Source organism: Furipterus horrens, unplaced genomic scaffold, assembly GCF_987537825.1.
Source record: "Furipterus horrens unplaced genomic scaffold, mFurHor1.1.pri manual_scaffold_11, whole genome shotgun sequence".
NCBI classification, from domain to species: domain Eukaryota; kingdom Metazoa; phylum Chordata; class Mammalia; order Chiroptera; family Furipteridae; genus Furipterus; species Furipterus horrens.
In genome coordinates, this window is record NW_028327181.1 from 24,889,452 (window position 1) to 24,909,124 (window position 19,673).

The following is a 19,673-nucleotide window of genomic DNA, read 5'->3' on the forward strand; positions in this document are numbered from 1 at the left end:
TCCCTTGTTTTAGTCTAGAACAGTAGGAAGTAGATAAAAGAATATACATTAAAATATTTAAATTTTTATTGGCTAGTCATGTGGTAAAGATATAAATCATATAAGGTTAAACCTGTTCTGCTACAAGCCCAACATCCCTCTGAGAGGCGATTCCACCTGTTCAACATCCGTGACAGGGAAACAGAAGCCTTCTAGGCAGAAGAGAACTATGGGACAGCTAGGTAGCTTTCTGACTCCTTCGTCACATTTTTGTAGAGTGGCTTCCCTGTTTATTAATAGAAGTGTGATTTTAAAGAATATCCCAAAGCTGCACTAAAATGCAAGCAAAAAGAACGGCCAGTCATTGATACCTTTTCCATGTCTCCACTGAGGGATTGTTTAGACTCATACTTTCTGATATCTGGTAGGCAGTTGGTTAGCATAATGTGAGCGGAAGATCTTAAGTCTCTGAAGTCACACAAACCAAGATTCAATTTCCTTCTCTGCTAGTTCCTGGGTTTTGGCTGTGGGTAAATTATTTAACGTGTCTGAGCCTCCATTTCCTCATCTGCAAAATGAAGACAAAACTCATCTTACAAATCTCAATGGTCTCCTTTTGCATTTTCAGTTTCTCCCTTTCCCCCAGTGTCTTCTTATCAATGACAAACAGCCACAGCAATGACAAAGCTCTCCACCCATCCCCCACAAAAGCCACTCTACCAGTTTGCTCTTTCAACAGGTAACATCTTGGGAGAGAAGACTGTACTTGTTAGCTCTTCTTCACTAGCCACTTACACCTTTACTTCCTGCAAGTAGCTTTTATCCTTACAAGAAAAATGACCAATGACCAAGTTCAATGGTCTCCAAGATCAGTGCTCTTTTCTCAGTCCTCATCCAACTTAGCCTTTTCTAGCTTTTGATGCTACGCTGTGGTGATAAATGTTACTTAAATAGAAAAGTAGTGTACTCTTCTGGGTTTCTTTGTAGCTCTCTTGTTGCTGGCCCCCTTGGCTATCTTGAGGATTTAATGAATAATTTTTGTGTAGGTAACTCCCCAAATTCTAATTCTAATTCCAACCTCTCTGTGAGTTGTTTCCAAAGCAATTACTATGCATCTCATGCTGGAGATTTTGCTGGCATTTCATCATCTCGGCTGTCCTCCTAACCCCACAGTCTTCTCATTTCTGCCAATGACATGGTCATCATCATAGTCTCCCAGGCACCATGTCTGAGCACTTGAAGTGTTTTTTATTCCTCTTTCCCTTCTCTTTCACTGACTCCTGGGGTGAATGCTTATCTTTTGCACCCTTCCAATCCCTACTGTACCTCTCTTAGTTCTACCCATCTTTATTCTTTCCCCAGTAGCACAAAAGGCTCCTAGTTGGCCTCCTTGCATCTAGGCTCTCCTTTATTCCTCATATGGCTGTCACACTCCATTTGCCTAAAAGCTAATTCTGGTTATATCTTTGTCCAAAGATTTCTATGGCTCCTTGTATCTTTTAGGCGGTGATACTACCTATCATCCTACCTTTTGCTATTTATTATACTGTGCTCCAGTTAAGCGAAACACTCACATTTTCTCTTACGTGTCTCATGTTTTTCCAGTGCTCACATTGTTCTTCCCTGCTTCTCGTCCTCCCGTGGTACGCTGTATGCACATCCTGTGTGTATTCCCAGGAGACCTTCAATATAATCTCCTCTAGGATCCTTGCCTGATGTCCTCAGCCAGATATAAGCAACTCCCTCCTCTTCATTCCCCCAAAATGTAGGCAGTTCTTATTAACCAATGTCACCCAACTAATTCAATAAAAATGTAGGCAGTTCTCCTCTTAGGCCATTTATGACTTTCTACCTAGTACTATACTTATACATGTATACGTTTTGTCCCCTCTGCCTGATTGTAAAGCTCATGTAGTTAGTGTTCGTCAACTATTTTTGAATGCTTATTAAGTACAACCGCTATGCTAGATTGCGAAGAGACAGAAATGAAAAAAACAAAACAAAACGTTGTTCCTTCCCTCAAGGGACTCATGGTATACTTCAGGAGATGATAAAGAAACTAAATGATTAGTATTTATCTTACAAACAGTGCATCAGAGGTGGATACAGAATGCTTTGGGGAGCACAAAGAGGTGTACCAAGTCAGTCCTATAGAAGAAGAAGAGAAGAAAACTTACATGAGCAGGTGATACCTGAACCAAGTGTTAAATACTGGGTCAGTTGTGGATGGGACATTGGTTTTGCAGGGGGGAAGATGCATTCTGGATATGGCATATTTAAAGACTACCAGTTATAGACAATGGCCAAGGCATATAACCATTTGTATTTATTTCCCCTACTGTAATGTTCCAACACCCATGTGAGACCTGGACTGTTTCATTATAAAGTGTTCACCATTCTGATCTGTACTGAAAAAACAAAGGCAATGTAGTGAGTGGTCAAAAAAGAAAAAAAAAAAAATCACACTGTATATAATTTAAAAATTTTAAAATTATGACGTTACTTAATTTTTGTTCAATGTTCTTTTTTTAATGTACCATTTAATATACAGTTGTGTCTTAATTTAATGTTTCATTTGGAAAACCTAATTTAAAATTAGCAACTTCAATTAAATTTTTTTTTTTACTGGTTCATGCTATTCAAGAATCAAACTCTCAAAAGTATTAGTGGATTAGAATTTCCTGGAGAGAGTTAAAAAAAAATCTGATTCCTTTATATCACCTTAGCTGTAGTGATTTAGGATTTCTGAGGTAGGGGCTTAGGAATTTGCCTTTTTGTAAATCTTCTCAGTTAATTTGGAAAAGCATCCTGATTTGGGAGCTACAACCCTAGCCTGGTCTTCCTTAGGTGTTGGATAACCAAGTGTCTAAGGAATGAGTGAGTACTGCTCATATAACTACATATTCAGGAACATAAACTTTACTTTTTTCCCCCAGCAATGAAACATGAACATCTTAAGTGTATATGGAAGAGAACTCTTAGGAGAAAGTCTGATTTCTAAGAAGACAGAAAAAAACAGGTTATTTTAGGACTTTTAAACTTTTATGTACAAAGGGTGATAAAATGAAAACACAGTTCTCTCCAAATGACTTGATAACTAGCATAATCATATTTAACATGAAAAATTATTGTTTGAGAATTGCAAGATTAGATATGAACCTTTCAGTGTCATTTAATAAAAAGGGTAACATTTAAAAATCAAGAACATTGATAAATGGGGCAATAAACTCCTACTAATGATCCTTCAGTGACCTGAAAATGCAAAAAACTTCTTTTAGGACCTAACTAATTTTAGATTGAAAACTCCCTACATCATTTTCCATATTTCCTTGTTGTATCCCATGGTATTAGAGCTCAATCTTGAATACAGTCCCAAAAGCATGAATATTGAGGCCACTGCTCAGAACTCAGAAATTTCACCTGCTTTTTCTCTCTCAGCATTTAGAGTCATAGGCATTTAGAGATTCCTGAGTTCAAGTTCCCGATTTTGTGGGCAGGGAAACAGGCCCCAGAGCGACTACAAAACTCACCCCAGGCTCCACAACAGAACAATGCCTTTCTTTTTTTTTCTTTTGAGGATTTTATTTATTTATTCTTAGAGAGATGGGAAGGGAGGGAGAGAGAGAGAGAGAAACATTGATCTGACTGGCCTGCAACCCAGGCATGCATCCTGATAGGGAATCAAACCAGCAACATTTCACTTTGCAGGACAATGCTCAACCAACTGAGCCACTGGTCAAGGCTCCACACATACTTTTATGGAAACACTTATACTTGGTAACGTGTTGCTTCACCCTCCTTCATCCCTTAGTTTCTTCATGATTCAACTATTGTACATTCACTTTTCATGGCATTACATAAATGGGTGAAGTGAGACGGCTTTTTAATGCTTACACTTGACAGAGAAGGAGAGTCCAAATGCTGAAGGGCTTGGCTTGCTCACAGTAATGCAGCTGTGCTAGTCAGCTCCAGCTGTCATAATGAATTACTACCGACTGGGTGGCTTAAACCACAGGAATTTATTTCCCACAGTTCTGCAGGCTGGAAAGTCCAAGATCATGGTTCATTGATGAAAGCTCTCTTCCTGGCCTCCTTCTCACTGTGTCCTCATGTGGAAAAGGTATGGGGAAGGGTGAGGGGAGAAGCAAGCTCTCTCATCTCCTCTTACACTGATTCCACCATGAGGGCCCCACCCTCAGGACCTTATCTAACTCTAATGACCTCCCAAAGACCCTATCTCCAAACACCATCACAGTGGGGGTTAGGGCTTCAACATATGTGAACTTTGGGGAGGATACACTCAAGTTCATAGCAACAGTACTAGGACCAGAACCCAGCCAACATCATTGCTTTGCACCCTGAGAAAGAAGATACATACCTACTAAGAAGGGCCCCTGGTGGTTAATTGGGCTCAAATCTAAACAACAAAAGCAAACAAAACAGAGCCTAACAAACATTTCTATTCAGGAGTCTCTCCCACCTGTAGGTACTGAAATATCATACCTACCTGTGTGCTGAACCGCCTGCCTTCCCGAAGTTTCTGCTTCCCGAACCAGCCCTTATACAGGAGTCCCTGGAATCCTATTTCAACCAGTAGTACGGAGGCTTTCCCCAACCACCCGGAGCTGCGCAGCTTCAACCAATCACAATGTCTCTATTCTGACCAACCAGGACAGTGCCTTTTGGACCAGTCAGACTGCGAGAATTTGGAGTCTTCATTTGCATGAGGATGGGCCAATCGTGTGCCAGGGGTGAGGACTTCTGTCTATTCAAGCCAGCTCGCACTGAAGGTTGTGTTACCCCGGCTAGAGCAGTCTGGAGGGCAGGGACCGGGAACTGGAGCAGAGCTGCCTCGATCGAGAGTGGCCTGGCCCCAGAGTTGCCCCACAGCTGTGCTGTCTTCACTGCCATGCTGTATCACCACTGAGCTGTTCTGCACTGAAATAAAGTTTCCTTCTTCACTGCACCCCAAGTTGGGGATTGCTGTTGGTGTTGAATTGGTTCCAACCACCATAGGTTGACAAGTGACATTACAGAAACATGTTGAGGTCTCCACTGTGAGGGGGTCCTGAGGTATGACTTACTGAAATCCCATCAGTGGTGTAAGAGAACTAATGGAAATAACTAAGGCAACAAGAAAGAGCCATAATGGGAAACAGCACTCTGGGGATTCAAAAGGTGATGATGACATATCCAGCAGAGTAGAGGAAAAATGCAAATGCTTTCCACAGGTAAGTGTTGGAGAGTGGACGTTGCAGGCCAAGGAAGGGCTATGATGGAAAGGTACGGGCTGTCTTCGGGGAATGGGACAGAGCCTGTTTAACCACCAGGAACTGCGTATCACACAAGGCTGTAAAATCCAGTGTTCTCATTGCTCCACTCTGTTTAATCCATGGACGCTGACTGCCTCTCTCTTTCTACTGTTTTCTGGGATGGAGACCCTGCTCTCTATTTATTTGGTTGAACCTAAAGGGACTAGCAAGGATTCTACAGAGGGTGGGTTATAAATCCCATGAAAGAAAGTCAAGTCGTGGCGAGCTTGTGAAACGGGGCAGCAGAACGTGTTCCCAGTTAAAGTGGAAATGCAGTGGAGCAAGAAGGCACAGAGAAGCAGTTCTCTTGCTAGAGATTTTAACCCTCCAAAAGAAACATGCTCTTTTCCTATAACACAGGAAAGGGAACCTGGGTTTAAGGTCGAATGTGGCTCTTGCACCACTGGTCTCCAGTGGGGGACAGTTAAATCTGGCTGGAGTGTCCTGGGAAGGAAGGGTAAGAATCAGGACTAAGGAATAGAGGAGAGGTCAAAAGCATGGAAAACACCGCCAATCACCGCGGCCAGAAAAGAGCGAAGCCGGCTCCGGGTGAGCCGCGCGCTGGAAAAGGGGCGCGCCCTGAGCAGGGGTTGGGAGAGGAGGATACTGCCTCATTTACCCTCCCCCTCTTTCGGGGGAGGGCCTTCGGTTACCCTGCCAGGACTGGGAAAACTTTAACCTGTTTTTTTTTAATCCTGTTTTTAATAAAACCATTTTACAGAACTAAAAAGAGGGCGGTATCCAAGGCATCTGAAAAATACCCCGTAGGGGCGGGGAAGCGGGGCGTGCCCGGATCAGGAGGCTGCAGGCGGACGGAGCAGCACAGCGCGGATCGATAACCGCGTGGGGTGTAGAAAGTCGTTCCGTGCTGTTTCCCCGGCTGAGGTGGGCAGAGGGGCCACTCAACGTACACCCCAGCGCACAACCCCGCTCCTCCAGGACCGGGGTCGGGGCGGGGAGGGGTTGTCAGCGGCCTGGGGGCGGGGCCTGGAGCCCTGCTTGAGAGGGCGGGAGGAGCAGGCTCCTTTGTTTCATGATTGGGTCTGGGCTGAGCAAAAGGCGGTGTCTTGGAGAGCTCCTACAGGCAGGCATTGGGCAGCGGAGAATAAGGGCGTGGTTTTATGAAGTCAGTTCCGGTTGCTGTAAAACCCCCGGGGCGGCGGCGGACGGGCTTCAGATGCTTCTGGGTCGCGGTGGGGAACGTCCTTGTTTCGTGTGTGTGAGCTTCAGGCCGAGCGCTAGAGCGACCCGGCGAGGGATGGCGGCCACAGGGATCGCGGCCGCAGCGGCCACGGGCAGGTTCCTGGTCCTCCTGCTGCTCGGGCTCACGGCACCCGCCTCAGCGCTGGCTGGCTACATCGAGGTGGGGAGCGAACGAGCCCCCAAGCGCAGTCTTTTTCACCCGCCGTGGGAGCGCGGCCTGTGGGCGGGTGGGCTGGGGGCGGGCGCGCGGGGGTTGGTGGTGATCGGGCGCTGCGGCGGGTCTGGCGATCCCTCCCCTTCTACCCCCCCCTGCTTGATGCAGTGCTCCGCGCTGGAGGTCGGGCTACCTCAGCCGACGCAGAGGCCAAATGAAAGGCATCGGGGCTGCGGGGGGCGGCGGACCGCCTCGGCCGCCCCAGCCCCCATCCCGCCCGCGACCCCGCCGCCTCCTCGGGGGACCCCGGGCGGTCCATACGCCCACCGCGTCCTTCCCCGGACCATGCGAGCCTGTGTCCGCAGTCTCGGACCTCGAGGCGGCTCCGGCTGAGGGAGCAGCGCACTCCCCGCGGACGGTGGTGGGCTTTTCCCCCGGGAAGCGGTTTATGCATCCTTTGTTGGCGAGGGAGTCTCGGTTATGGGATGCAGCTTCCCGGCTTGGCCCCGGGAAGTGCCGAGGTGCCAGGCGAGCGCGCTTGGGCTGCTCGGTGAGAGCGCTCCAGCGCCGGCCGCGGTGTCCCTCTGCTTCCTGCTCTGCTGCCTCTCTCTCCAGGAGGTCCACCGCACTGGCACCTGTTTGCCTCGGTGATTAAAAGGGGAAGCCCTTTTCTGGGGGCCGTGTTGCTGCTCCCTTGTAAGAATGGGTTTCCGCGAGTAGGGACGGTAAAAACTCTTTGTAATCCTACTTTTTTGGGTGCGTGAATTTAAGTAATTCTGCATCTGATAACCCTGTAAACATCATCGTGCTGCGAGGTGGTTCCGTGGCTTGGATTCGTGGGCGATTCGCCGGAGTTGAGGCCGCGGGAACGGGCGAGGCGCTGGGGTCGGTGTGGGCTCTGCAGCGGGTCTGGACTCTACCGCTGCACAGAAACCCCTCTGTTCGTGGGGGGGGGGCGTGGGGCTTGATTTTTACCGGCCTTCTTGACATGGCGCTTGCGCTGTTGGACTGGAATGGGTGTTTATGGTGGTGGTGGTTATATTTTCCCTCTTCGCTATTTTAAAAATTACAATTGATTTCTGCGTATTTAGCTAATTTCAGAGAGAAGTGAGACTGAATTTGATTACATAGTTATTGACAGACTTTCTAATAAAAACCCCAAGTTAGGATGTGTTCTACAGAATGTTTTAAGTATTTCCACGGGTAAAATAAGTAAAATAAATAACAAACTTTTTCAGATGGAACGGCTTAACACGTTTGTATTTATTCTGCCTAAAGCTTTAGGAAAAATTATTCTTTAGGGGAGAAAAAATAAAAATGCTTTCGATTACGATTATTTTAGATTACACACAATGGTTAGATTTGTATCTTTTGAGCCCCGGTATAATGTCGCAGGAAAAGAAGCGAGGTCAGTGGGATGGAAGGGAAAGGGAAAAAAGGATTTTGCATAGAAAATATGCAAATATGCTAAAGCTTACAAAAACCATTGTTCACACTCTCTTTACCTCACTTCCCAGGGGCATGAGTAACTTCAGGCACTAGCGAATTCACTATAAAGGATTCGTCAGTTTCAAAGACCATCCTCCTGCTTCGTGAAGGAATCAGTATCAGAATTAGTTGTGTATTAAATTTTGATTGTTACCCATGATTTTGTTTAGAAACGGTATTTAAATGCTATTTTATGGTAATTTTGTTCTTAAGAACTATATTTTTACCCACACTGAATTATTTTTCAAATGTTTTTTTCTTTTGTCAGGCAGGCAGAATTTTATTCCTATGTATACTTTTGATTTTATTTATTTGTTGTCAGGCAAAGGATCGCCTAAGCCTTAATTTAGATGAGAATGGCCTAAATCTGGATGTCTTTGGTAAGGTCTTTATTGAGATTAGCCAAAGAGATTCTAGCCAAATCCCTGATCAAATTGCTTGGCACAGAATTATTAACTGGAGAATCTTTAGTGTTGCTTGGTGTTGAGTGAATTAATCTCTTTCACCTGTTTAAAAAGAAAAACCCACCTCCGTACTCAGGGTCACTTCCTTTTTTAAATCCGGGACAAATCCTGTTGTTGTGTGCACGCTCCCATTTGGGATTCTCAAACGGTATTTGTGCTGGAACTCAGCACTGTATGAAGTGGACATTGAGGCTTCTGAGAGCCAGAACTTGAGTTCTTTCTGCTACATTTAGAAGAAAGTAGGCCATTTGGTGGCCAGTGTTCCGGAAAGTCCAAGTATGACACCTGCAGCAGAAAGTAAAGAAGGCTGTGTTACTATATTTCTGAGCGGTGGTATAGGGAATGTCTGATTCTGATTTGGAGAGATACCAGTGCTTCTGATAGGAATATTGGTCCTTATTTTATCATAACTATATTTAAAATCTTTTGATAAATATGATAAACTAAGTTTTAACAATTAGGTCCTCCTTTCATAGAGGGGATTTGTTTCACCTTCTAAACCTGTCTGCCCCATAACAGCTACATGTGGCTGGCCGCTGACCTTGCAGTTGTGGATAGTGTGGTTGAGGAATGAATTTTCCATTGTGTTTTATTTTCATTTACTTTTACTATTTTAATAATGTTATTTCCTAGACCTGAGAATGAATGTTTTTAGGTTGTTCTCTAAAAAAAAGATTTTACTTACTTAGTTTTAGAGGGAGGGAAAGGGAAGGAGAAAGAAAGGGAGAGAAACACCGATGTGAGGGAGAAATATCGATCAGGTTAGTTGCCTCCTGTCTACTCCAACCCAGGCATGTGTTCTGACGTGAATTGAGTTTGGCCACCTTTCGCTTTGCTGGATGATGCCCAATGAACTGAACCACAGTGATGAGGGCTACTTTAACTTTTTGAAAGACTGATACTCAAATCAGAGATTGGAAAACTTTTAACTATTGTTTGAAACAGCTTGGTTATGTGAACCTACTTTTTTAACTGTACATTTTATGAAATATAAATGCAGACCAAATATTTCATATGAAAATTTAGCATCTGTGTGGAGATGTACTGTAATTGTAAAATGTACACCAGATTTTGAAGACTTTGTATGAAAAATGTAAAATAGCTCATTAATAATTTTTACATTGATTATATTGAAATGATAATATTTAGACACTGGCAAAGTAAAACATTAAAATTAGCTTCACTTGTTTCTTTTAATTTTTACTGTGGCTACTAGAAAATACTACATGTAGGTCTCACATATTTCTACTGGATTGCTAATTTAATGTCTTCCTTGAAGTTAGTCTTGTATGTGTTTTTATTACCACAATTTAAAATATATTGCTATTTTTTCTCCCCAATAAACTCTTGCTTGAAGTTGATCCACTGTGTTCTTAAGTGTTTTCTCAGCACAATTTTGCTTATTTTTTCTTCTATTGATTATTTTTTATTAAGTTTTATTTAGAAATAATTATAAGCTTACAAAAAAACTGCAGAAATTGTGCAAACAACTCTCTTACCCTTTACCCAGTTGTTAACGTTTCTCCTACTTAGCATTTGCTTTATCATTCATTCTGTTAAGGATTTTTTGCTGAACTAGCTGAGATTAAGTTGCATACATCATGCCCCTTTGCTCCTGAAAACTGTATTTCTTAAGAACCAATGACATTGTCATACATAACCTTAGGAAGGTTATCAATTTAAGGAAATTTAACATTGATACAATACTATAATCAAATCAAATACTGTCTGTATTCTAGTTTGTCAGTTGATTCAATAATATCTTTTATAGCATTTGAAAACATTGTTATTTTTTAAAGCTAAAGAGCTTTAGAATTCTTGGCAGTAATATGTGAAGGGTTATTATTTTTTTCCAGATAATAAAAATGAAAATTTTAAACTTAACTGGTATTGTTGACTTTGGAAAATCAAAACTTAAAAACTTTTCAGGAGTCTTTAATTATATTATTTTACCCTTACTGAATTCTCAGACTTTTGCACTTTCTTTTTAAAATAACAGAATAGATATTATATAGGTAGTGCTGTTCATTGTAAAAATTAAAAAATACATGTAACCCTGACTGGTGTGACTCAGTGGATTGGGCGTCGTCCTGCAAACAAAAAGGTCACCAGTTCGATTCCCAGTCAGAGTACATGCCTAGGTTGCAAACAAGGCCGCCCCCAGTTAGGGGCGTGTGAGAGGCAACCTGATGATGTTTCTCTTGCACACTGATATTTCTCTCCCCTTTTCTTCCTCCCTTCCTCTGTGTCTAAAAATAAATCTTTAAAAAAATATATGTAAGCATAACAAATGAAAAATAATCTGAAATCATATTATCCAGGGAAACCTTAAGGTAAACATTTTAGTGGTATATATCCTTATGAATCTATCAGGTACATACATTTTATAAAATGGCATATATTGCATATTGACACTTGTACCTAACAATTATTATTTTGACTTGTCCTAAAATGAACTACTAAAAGGAAATAGTAACCTGTGTGATAAAAAGGGATAAATATTTATATAGTCTCTTTGGAGGGGGGCATTTTGAGGAAGAATTTGCAATTTCCCGCACTCCAGTTTTCATGAGTTGTTTTTTTGAAACATGAGGTCAACCAGATTACTCTAATGCTTAATTATATTTAATGTCATGTATCTTGATTTATGGCCTGAGATGGAAGGTGAACCATGGAGGTGCATTCAAATAGAAATGTGTTCCAGTCCTTTGTGTCAACTATAGCTAATAATTACTTTTGCTAAGAGAGTTTTTCTTACAGAAGGACCATGAAGTCTTTTTAATAAACTCTCTTTAAACATAACTAATGTATTTTTAAAACAGGAGTTTTCATTTGTTATTCACACTACTGGTGTTAGATACTAAATAATACAGTAGGAAAAACAAATAATACACAGTGCTTTTTATCTGCTAAGTGCACTTGTGTGTGATTTCTAGGCCCCATCCCCAGAGATTCTCCTTGAGTACATCTGGGAATTCTCATTTTCAAATGCTCCCCAGGTGATTCTTCTGTGCAAGCAGAGAAAAACAAAACAAAACTCCAGCAAACACAAAAACCCAACAGAACTTAATTCGGGTACACTATCTTACATAAGTTCCCAAACAGTCTGGTGAAGTAGATATTCTTACCTCCACCTCAGAAGGGAGTAAGTAGAGGCCAAGTGTTTATGGTCGTGCACCAGGGCCAGGGTATGAATCTGTGTCCTGTTGTTCTTTCTTTCATCTGCATCCGATGTTTCATAACATTTCCCTTTTGGTTGCAGATTTCTTTTTATGTGGATCTGTCTTTCCCAGTACCAAAAAACCTGATAGGAATATTTTCTTTGAAAGAAACTCATTTCATAGAAGCTACATGTCTTTGAAGAATGTAGTTACAGGGGACTTTACAGTTTTACATTTTTCTATGGCTTTTTATTATTATTTTTTTATGTTAGACATAGGAAGGAGGGGGCAGAGAAAGCGAAATACCTATTTGTTCTCCCACTTATTTATGCATTCATTGGTTAATTCTCGTATGTGTCCTAATTGAGTACCAAACGAACCTACAATGCTGGTGTATGGGAATGATGCTCTAACCAACTGAGCTACCCAGTCAGGGCTTTTAAAAAACTTAAAAAAAAAAATTAATTAATTTGTTTGTTTGTTTGTTTTATTTTATTTTTAGAGAGGGGGAAAGGAGAAAGGGAGAGAAACATCACTGTGTGGTTGCATCTCACTCGCGCCCCCAACTGGGGACCTGACGTGCAACCTAGTCATGTGCCCTGACTGGGAATCGAACCAGCGACACTTGGCTTGCAGACTGATGCTTAAAAAACTTTTAATGTCTTTTAATATTCAGGTTCTTTTAAAAAGATTTTATTAATGTTTAGAGAGCGGGGAAGGGAGGGAGAAAGAAAGGGAGAGAAACATCAATGTGTGGTTGCCTCTCACACGCCCCCAGCTGGGGACCTGGCCTGCGAATTGAACCGGCAACCATTTTGGTTCACAGGTCGATGCTCAATCCACTGAGCCACACCAGCCACGGCTTCAGGTTCTTTTTTTAAAAACTACTAAGCTTGTTTCATCTTTGTATTCTGCAAAAATAAATTATGAAAATATGACTCCCTGTGGGGAGTCTTATAAAAATCATGGTATGGGGTTATTTGGAAGCGAAAAGGCTATGAGCACCAGATTTACAATCACTGGCTTAGTTGATAGAACATTAGGAAGTGGTTAATTGAGTAACCAAGATGACTAGGAGGAGATTGTTGTCCAGACAAAAGATAATCATCATCGGAGTGCGGTGGTTGTAGGGTTGGTGAGTTGAGAGCTCACCACGTCTGTCTTCCTCAGCTAAACCCTTGTGGTTGCAGCGTGGATGTTGCAGTTCTGGAGGACATGGTCTGATGTTATCGTTCAGGGGAAGAAGAGACTATCTCTTCTTGTATAAATGCTTTTAAGAGTGAAGAAACATTGCTCAAAGCCCACCAGCACAAGACCCCCTCAATTCTTACTGGACAGAATTGTGTCAGATGCTTCTCGCCAAGCCAGAGAGGACTGGGACCTCTGTGGCCCACTTAGACTTCGGGTCGGGATGTTGTTGGAAAAGAGGATTGTGGGTGTTGGGTAGATAACAACCCATTGCCTACTACAAGGGCCTTCTCCGTTTGGGAAGTGATGTAGCTGGGCTAGCTAGAAAGAAAAAACTAGTTCTTACCAGAAGTATCTGTGAATTGAAAGTTGGTGGCAAAAACGAGACATTGGAGGAACCTCTCACAGTGCAGTTACTAGGATCTTGGCATTTTTTTTTTTGAGGGATGTTAACCATCCAGAATAGAATGGCTGGAATGGTGAAGTGGGTGACAAATCTGACATGAGACAGTGGATACATGAAACATGGATGACTCTAAGGGAGAGTCTTAGCCTAGAGAAGAAGAAAACATGGGATTCAGTGGTGGTGATAAAGAACATAAGTATTTTTTAATATTTTATGCTTTTTACCTGGAATGCTAAATAGATTACTTGCTTAGGCTGAAGCAGAATTTTTACCTGGAGAAATGAGCTGATAAAAGAGTGTAGGACCTTTTATTTTACTCCCTTTAGTTATGAATATTTCCATCATAGTATAGTAAATGTATAAAAGATACTCATTTTCACCACCCCATTTTGTTATATTTTAACACTTCCATATTTGCCTTAGCCTTTCTTTTTGAAAGAATGAAAATATAGATACAGAAATAAAACATTACAATAGAAAGCCCTTTAAAGTCTTCCACATCCCATTAACCCGCCTTTCCAGAAGTGACTCTTATCTTGAGTTGGCAGCTTAGCATTCCCGTTCATGTTTGGATGCTGAAAGAGACACCTATCATCTTTTGGATTCCAAAGAAACTTGCTCTGGCTCTTAGAGTTGTAATAAATATTGGTTTATCAGCATACTGTTCATTGTTTGACAGTGTTTTTTGATAATTTTGGAAGATAAGGATCCTAAGATACTTGAACTGTTGAATAAAAGTAGTCCCATACTCCTGAATGTGCTGAGCACACAAAGCACCATTTCCTGCCTTCTCTACCTGAGATCAGAAGCCGCTGGGTATTTCTGAGTTTTGTTTTGTTTTTTTAAAGATTTTATTTATGTATTTTTAGAGAGAGGGGAAGGGAGGGAGAAAGAGGGAGAGAAACATCGATTGGTTTGCCTCTTGTAGGCGCACCCTGACTGGGGACCAAACTCCCAACTCCATCCTGTGCCCTGACTGGAAATCGAACCAGTGACCTTTTGCTTTGTGGGTTGATGCCCAACCAACTGAGCCATACTGGTCAGGGCTGCTTTTGAGTTTTAAAATTTAAAAGTACACAAAAGAAAAATATTTATAGCTCCGTGTATTTTCATGAAACCAATATTTGTGCGGCTACCACCAAGGTCAAGAAATCAAGAAATAGAACAGGTTCCCCCTCCACCCCCCCCATAACTGTTTGACTTTTATTATTTGTAGTTACTTCTTGCTTTTCTTTATAGTTTTACTGCTTAAGCATTTATTCCTTAACACTGTAGTTTAGTTTGTTCTCTTCTCTAGTTTTATGTAAATGAAATCCTTCAGTATGTATTCCTAAGTGTCTGGCATCTTTCCCTAAACATGTTTTTGAGTCTATTGTTGAGTGTAGCTGTGGTTCATTTGTCTCCATTGCTGTATAGTACTCCACTGTGTGTGAAGAAATCACGATTTGTTTTGCTGTTGATGGACATTTGGGATGTTTCCAGTTTGAGGTTATTGAGATAATGCTGTTCTCTTTGTGGCTTGCCTTTTCACTTTCTTAATGATGTCTTTTGAAGAAGCTCTCAATTTTAATGTTTAATCTATCAGTGTGGCCCTGGCTGCTGTGGCTCAGTGGATTGGGCGTTGCCCTGTGAACCAAGTGTTGCTGGTTCGATTCCCAGTCAGGGCATGTGCCTGGGTTGCACGCCAGGTCCCCAGTTGGGGGCGTGTGAGAGGCAACCACACATTGATGTATCTCTCCCTCTCTTTCTCCTTTCCCCTCTCTCTAAAAACAAATAAATAAAATAAAAAATAAAAATAAATAAAGAAAAAATTCTCCTTAATCTATCAGTGTGTTTTCTTTTTAAATTGTTTTTTCAGTTATTTAAAATTATGGAAGATGTTTTTTTGTGGCCTATTTTGTAAGTTTTTTCCCACTCTGAGGACATACAGTTATTCTCCTGTGTTGTAGATTAGAAGCCTTTTGTTTTGTCTGTCATGTTTGGAGCTGCAGTTTACCTGGAACTGATTTTTGTTTAGTTATGAGGTATCCGTCGTTCTCTTTTTATCTTTCCTGTATGGACGTCTAACCCCATTTGATATGGCATCCAGCTTGCTCCATTTGTTGTCCAGGCCGTCCTTTCCCTTCTGTTTTCTCATGACACCTTTGCTGTGAATATCTCTGTTTCTGGGCTCTACTAATCCATTGCTTTCTTGTGTATCCTGGTACCAAGTCCACACTGTCTTAATGACTGTACATTATAATAAGGTTTTATGTCTACCAGAGCAAGCTCTTGGTTGTCTTCAGTAATATCTTGACTATTTTTTAACCCTTTTCTTTCCACATACATCTACCACATTTAACAAACAACAGCCACCAGTTGAAATTTTGATTGGGATTGCATTGAGTCTGTAGTTTAATTGGGGAAAATAGACTTTTTTCTAATACTGAGTTTTCCAGTCTAGCAACATGGCATATACCATTATTTAAGTCCTCTCTAATTACCTTCAGTGTTTTTAAAATTTTTTTTTAAGTTTTATTTATTTATTTTTAGAGAGAGAGAGGAGGGGAGGGAGAAAGAGAGGGAGAGAAATATCAATTGGTGTGCCCGGCCCACCCGAGGATGGAATTCATAACCCAGGTATATGCCCTGGCTGGGAGTCGAACCAGGGACATTTTGCTTTGTGGGAGACACCCAACCAACTGAGCCACACCGGTCAAGGCTACCTTCAATGTTTTTATAGTGTTTTGCATAGAGGCCTTGTACATTTGGTGTGAAATTTATTCATAGATATTTGATTTTTTATTTTTATTTTTTTCTTTATAACCTGTCTTCTCATATTTGATTTTTTAAAATGACATCTTTAAAATTATTTTGGTTATCTTTTGTAGTTGTAGAAATAAATGCAGTTGATATTTTCAAATTGATTTTGTATCTGAGAATCATGCTAATTCTAATAATTCATCTGTAATTTTGAAAATTCCTGAATATATTTTGTGAATTTTGACAGTTTAGTTTATTCCTGTCTTTGTAGCTTTTATTTATTTTTCTTGCTTTATTGCACTGGCTAGGACTTTTACAAAATGTTGAAGAGAAGTGATATTAGCTGATATCTTTGTCTAATTCCTAAATTCAGGGAAACTCTGTGTCACTATATGATACTTAAAGGTATCAGGTTAAGGAAGAGCTCCTTTATTCTAAGTTCGCCAAAGAGTCTTGTCATGAATGAATATTCAATTATGTCAAAGCACTTTTTTTCCCAATTATTAAGAAGATCACTTGGTTTTACTTCTTAATTTTTTAAAATATTTTTTATTGATTATGCTGTTAGAGTTTTTCCAATTCTTCCCCCTTTGATCCCCTCTACTTGGTACCCCTCTTCCATCCAGCAATCCCCCCGCCCCCTGTAGTTCATGTCCGTGGGTCGTGCGTGTACGTTTTTGGCTTTTCCCTTTCCTATACTATTCTTAACATCCCCCTGTCTATTTTGTTCCTATCAATTATGCTTCTTAATCCCTGCACCTTTCCCCCCCATTCTCCCCATTCCCCTTCCGAGCTGATAATCCTCCAAATGATTTCCATACCTATGATTCTGTTCCTGTTCTGCTTGTTTGCTTAGGTTTTGTTGTTGTTGTTTTTTAGATTCAGTTGTTGATAGTTGTGAGTTTGTTATTTAATGTTCATAGTTTTGATCTTCTTTTTCTTAAATAAGTCCCTTTAACATTTCATGTAATAATGGTTTGGTGACGGTGAATTAGTTTAGCTTTCCCATATCTGGGAAGCTCTTTACCTGCCTTTCCATTCTAAATGGTAGCTTTGCTGGGTAGAGCAATCTTGGCTGTAGGTCCCTGCTTTTCATGACTTTGAATGTTTCTTGCCAATCCCTTATAGCCTGCAAGTTTCTTTTGAGAAATCAGCTGACAGTCATATGGGAATTCCCCTGTGGATAACTAACTGCTTTCTCTTGCTGCATTTAAGCTTCTCTCTTTATCTTTAATCTTTGGCATTTTAATTATGATGTGTCTTAGAGTGGGCCTCACTGCACCCATCTTATTTGGGTCTCTGTGTTCCTGGGCTTGCACGTCTTATCGCTTTCAGCAAATGAGGGAAGTTTTCTTTCATTATTTTTTCAAATAGATTTCTAATTTCTTGTTCTTTCTCGTTTCCTTCTGGCACCCTATGATGCAAATGTTGGATTGCTTGAAGTTATCGCAGAGGCTGCTTATACTATCCACGTTTTCTTTTTAATTCTTTCTTGTTGTTTTGATTAGTTGTTTTTTGCTTCCTTATTTCCAAATCATTGATTTGATTCTTGATTTCATCGACTCAACTCGACTTCACTGTTGTTTCCCTGTAAATTGTATCCTTCGTTTCTGACTGGACCTTTTTTATGCTGCTGAGGTCCTCAGTAAGTTCCTTGAGCATCCTTATAACTAGCGTTTTGAACTCTGCATCTGATAGATTGCTTACCTCCATTTTGTTTAGTTCTTCATCTGGAGTTTTGATCTGTTCTTTCATTTGGGCCATGTTTCTTTGTCTCCTCATTTTGGCAGCCTCCCTATGTTTGTTTCTGTGTGTTAGGTAGAGCTGCTTTGACTCCATGTCTTGGTAGTGTGGCCTAGTGTTGTAGATGTCCAGTGGCACAGCCTCCCCTGTCACCCAAGCTGGGTACTTGAAGTGCACCCTTCATGTTGGTTGAGTACACCCTCCTCTTGTAGTTGAGCCTTGGTTGCTCTTGGCAGATCAATTGGAGGGATTTCCCCAGGCCAGTCAGCTACAAGAACTGGCTGTGACCACTGACCACCAACCTCCGCCCTCTGTGGAGGATCAGCGGTGCAGGGGCAGGGTGGTGGTTGGTGCTCCAGTGAGGTCTGTAGCTTCCCACTGGGTGTGCAGGCCCTGGGGTTTTCCAGGTGGTGCAGGCAAGGTCAGCCCCAACCTGTGTTCTGTCTGGGGTCACCCTGCCTGAGCTATAAAGCAATCTAAGATGGTTGCTACTTGTGCTGGGCCTGGGGCTCGCTGAAGCCAGCCGTTGTTTGATAGGGTTTAGGAAGTTGTGAAGCCTGAGCCAAGACCAGCCATTCATATGGAAAAGCAGCTTGGAGGGGCCTGTATGTTGGGTGGGGTGGAGACTGGGGATCTTCAGGGTGGGTGAAACAGTGTTAGCCATGTTGATGGAGTCTCAGATATGGCGCCAGCTTGCCTGCTCTGTGAGTGGAGGCTTTAGAAAAGACAATGGCCTCTGCTGGCCTTGATGCCAGAGACTTCTGTTCCTCCCTGTATGCCACTGGTGCCTTTCAAGCTGCTGCCCCGGTGATGGAGCTCAGAAGGAGTGAGTGTGAGTAGGTGAGTCTGTGTGTGGGCTCTTTAAGAGGAACTGTTTGGGGCTCCAGCAGTTAATTCCACCGACTCAATCCCTGCTGGTTTTTGCAGCCAGAGTTGTGGGGGGTTATCCTACTGGCACTGGAAACAAGGGCTGATGGGCCTGGTGTGGGGCTGAGACTTGTCACTTTCGGGATAGCCCTCCCAAGTTTTTATCCACCACACGTGGGTGAGGGATGAGCCCTTTCTGCACCTGTGCCCCTCCTACCTGTCTGGATGGATGTGGTTTCTTTAAATCCGTAGTTGTCAGACTTTCATTCAACTCTTTCTTACGGGTCTGGGTGATGGTTCCGTGTTTTAGTTGTAATTTTGATGTGGTTGTGTGAAGAAGCGAGCTGTGTTTACCTAAGCCACCTTCTTGACCAGAAGACCTGGATTCTTTATTAGGGAAACTATTTATCTCCATTTCTTTAGGGTTTTATTCTGGGATTTTTCTTGTTCCTTTGTTTTGAGAGATTCTTTTCATATGTTTGACTGCCTATGTTTGTTCAGTGAATTAGACAAAACAGCTGTCTTTCCAAGCTTGAAAAAGTGGCCTTATGGAGAAGTGGCCTCTGTGTAGGCTCTGTGTGCCCCCGGTTGTGGCAGGCCTGTGGGGTGCCTGAGGTGTGTGGGCACTGGCCTGTGAGGGGCAGCCGCCCTGGGTGGGAAAGCCAGGTACATGTAATAGTGCCCTGTTGCTTCTGCTTGCTGCCTCTGTTTGACCTGAAGTGGGCTTGGGCAGTGTGTCTGGGAATGTGCTCTAGTGACCTTGCAGGCAGGCCAGCGCACCCTGATAGAGCCGCCACTCACCCTGTTGGAGGCGGAGGCGGGTGGAAATCACTTTCAGCGCTGGAGTGTTCCCACAGTCCCGTAGACCTTGTGGCTCCTCAGCCTTCTCTAAACAGTCTCTCTTGTACAGAGAGTGGTCTCGTGTAGAAGTGACCTCTATATAGGCTTTATTATGTGCCTGGTAAC

At 42.2% G+C, this 19,673-nt stretch overlaps 1 protein-coding gene across 4 annotated transcripts in view; it reads left to right on the plus strand.

Annotated features, from left to right (window-relative positions):
* The first annotated feature begins 6,453 nt into the window (after positions 1 to 6,453).
* The window catches only part of APLP2 (amyloid beta precursor like protein 2), a 69,638-nt gene continuing 56,418 nt past the window's right edge, over positions 6,454 to 19,673 (plus strand). For all 4 annotated transcript variants that reach the window (XM_090291996.1, XM_090291997.1, XM_090291998.1 and 1 more), the window contains exon 1: positions 6,454 to 6,654. In XM_090291996.1, the coding sequence (XP_090148122.1) occupies positions 6,469 to 6,654 (186 nt within the window). In that variant the 5' untranslated portion in view covers positions 6,454 to 6,468. The remainder of the gene's footprint in view (positions 6,655 to 19,673) is intronic.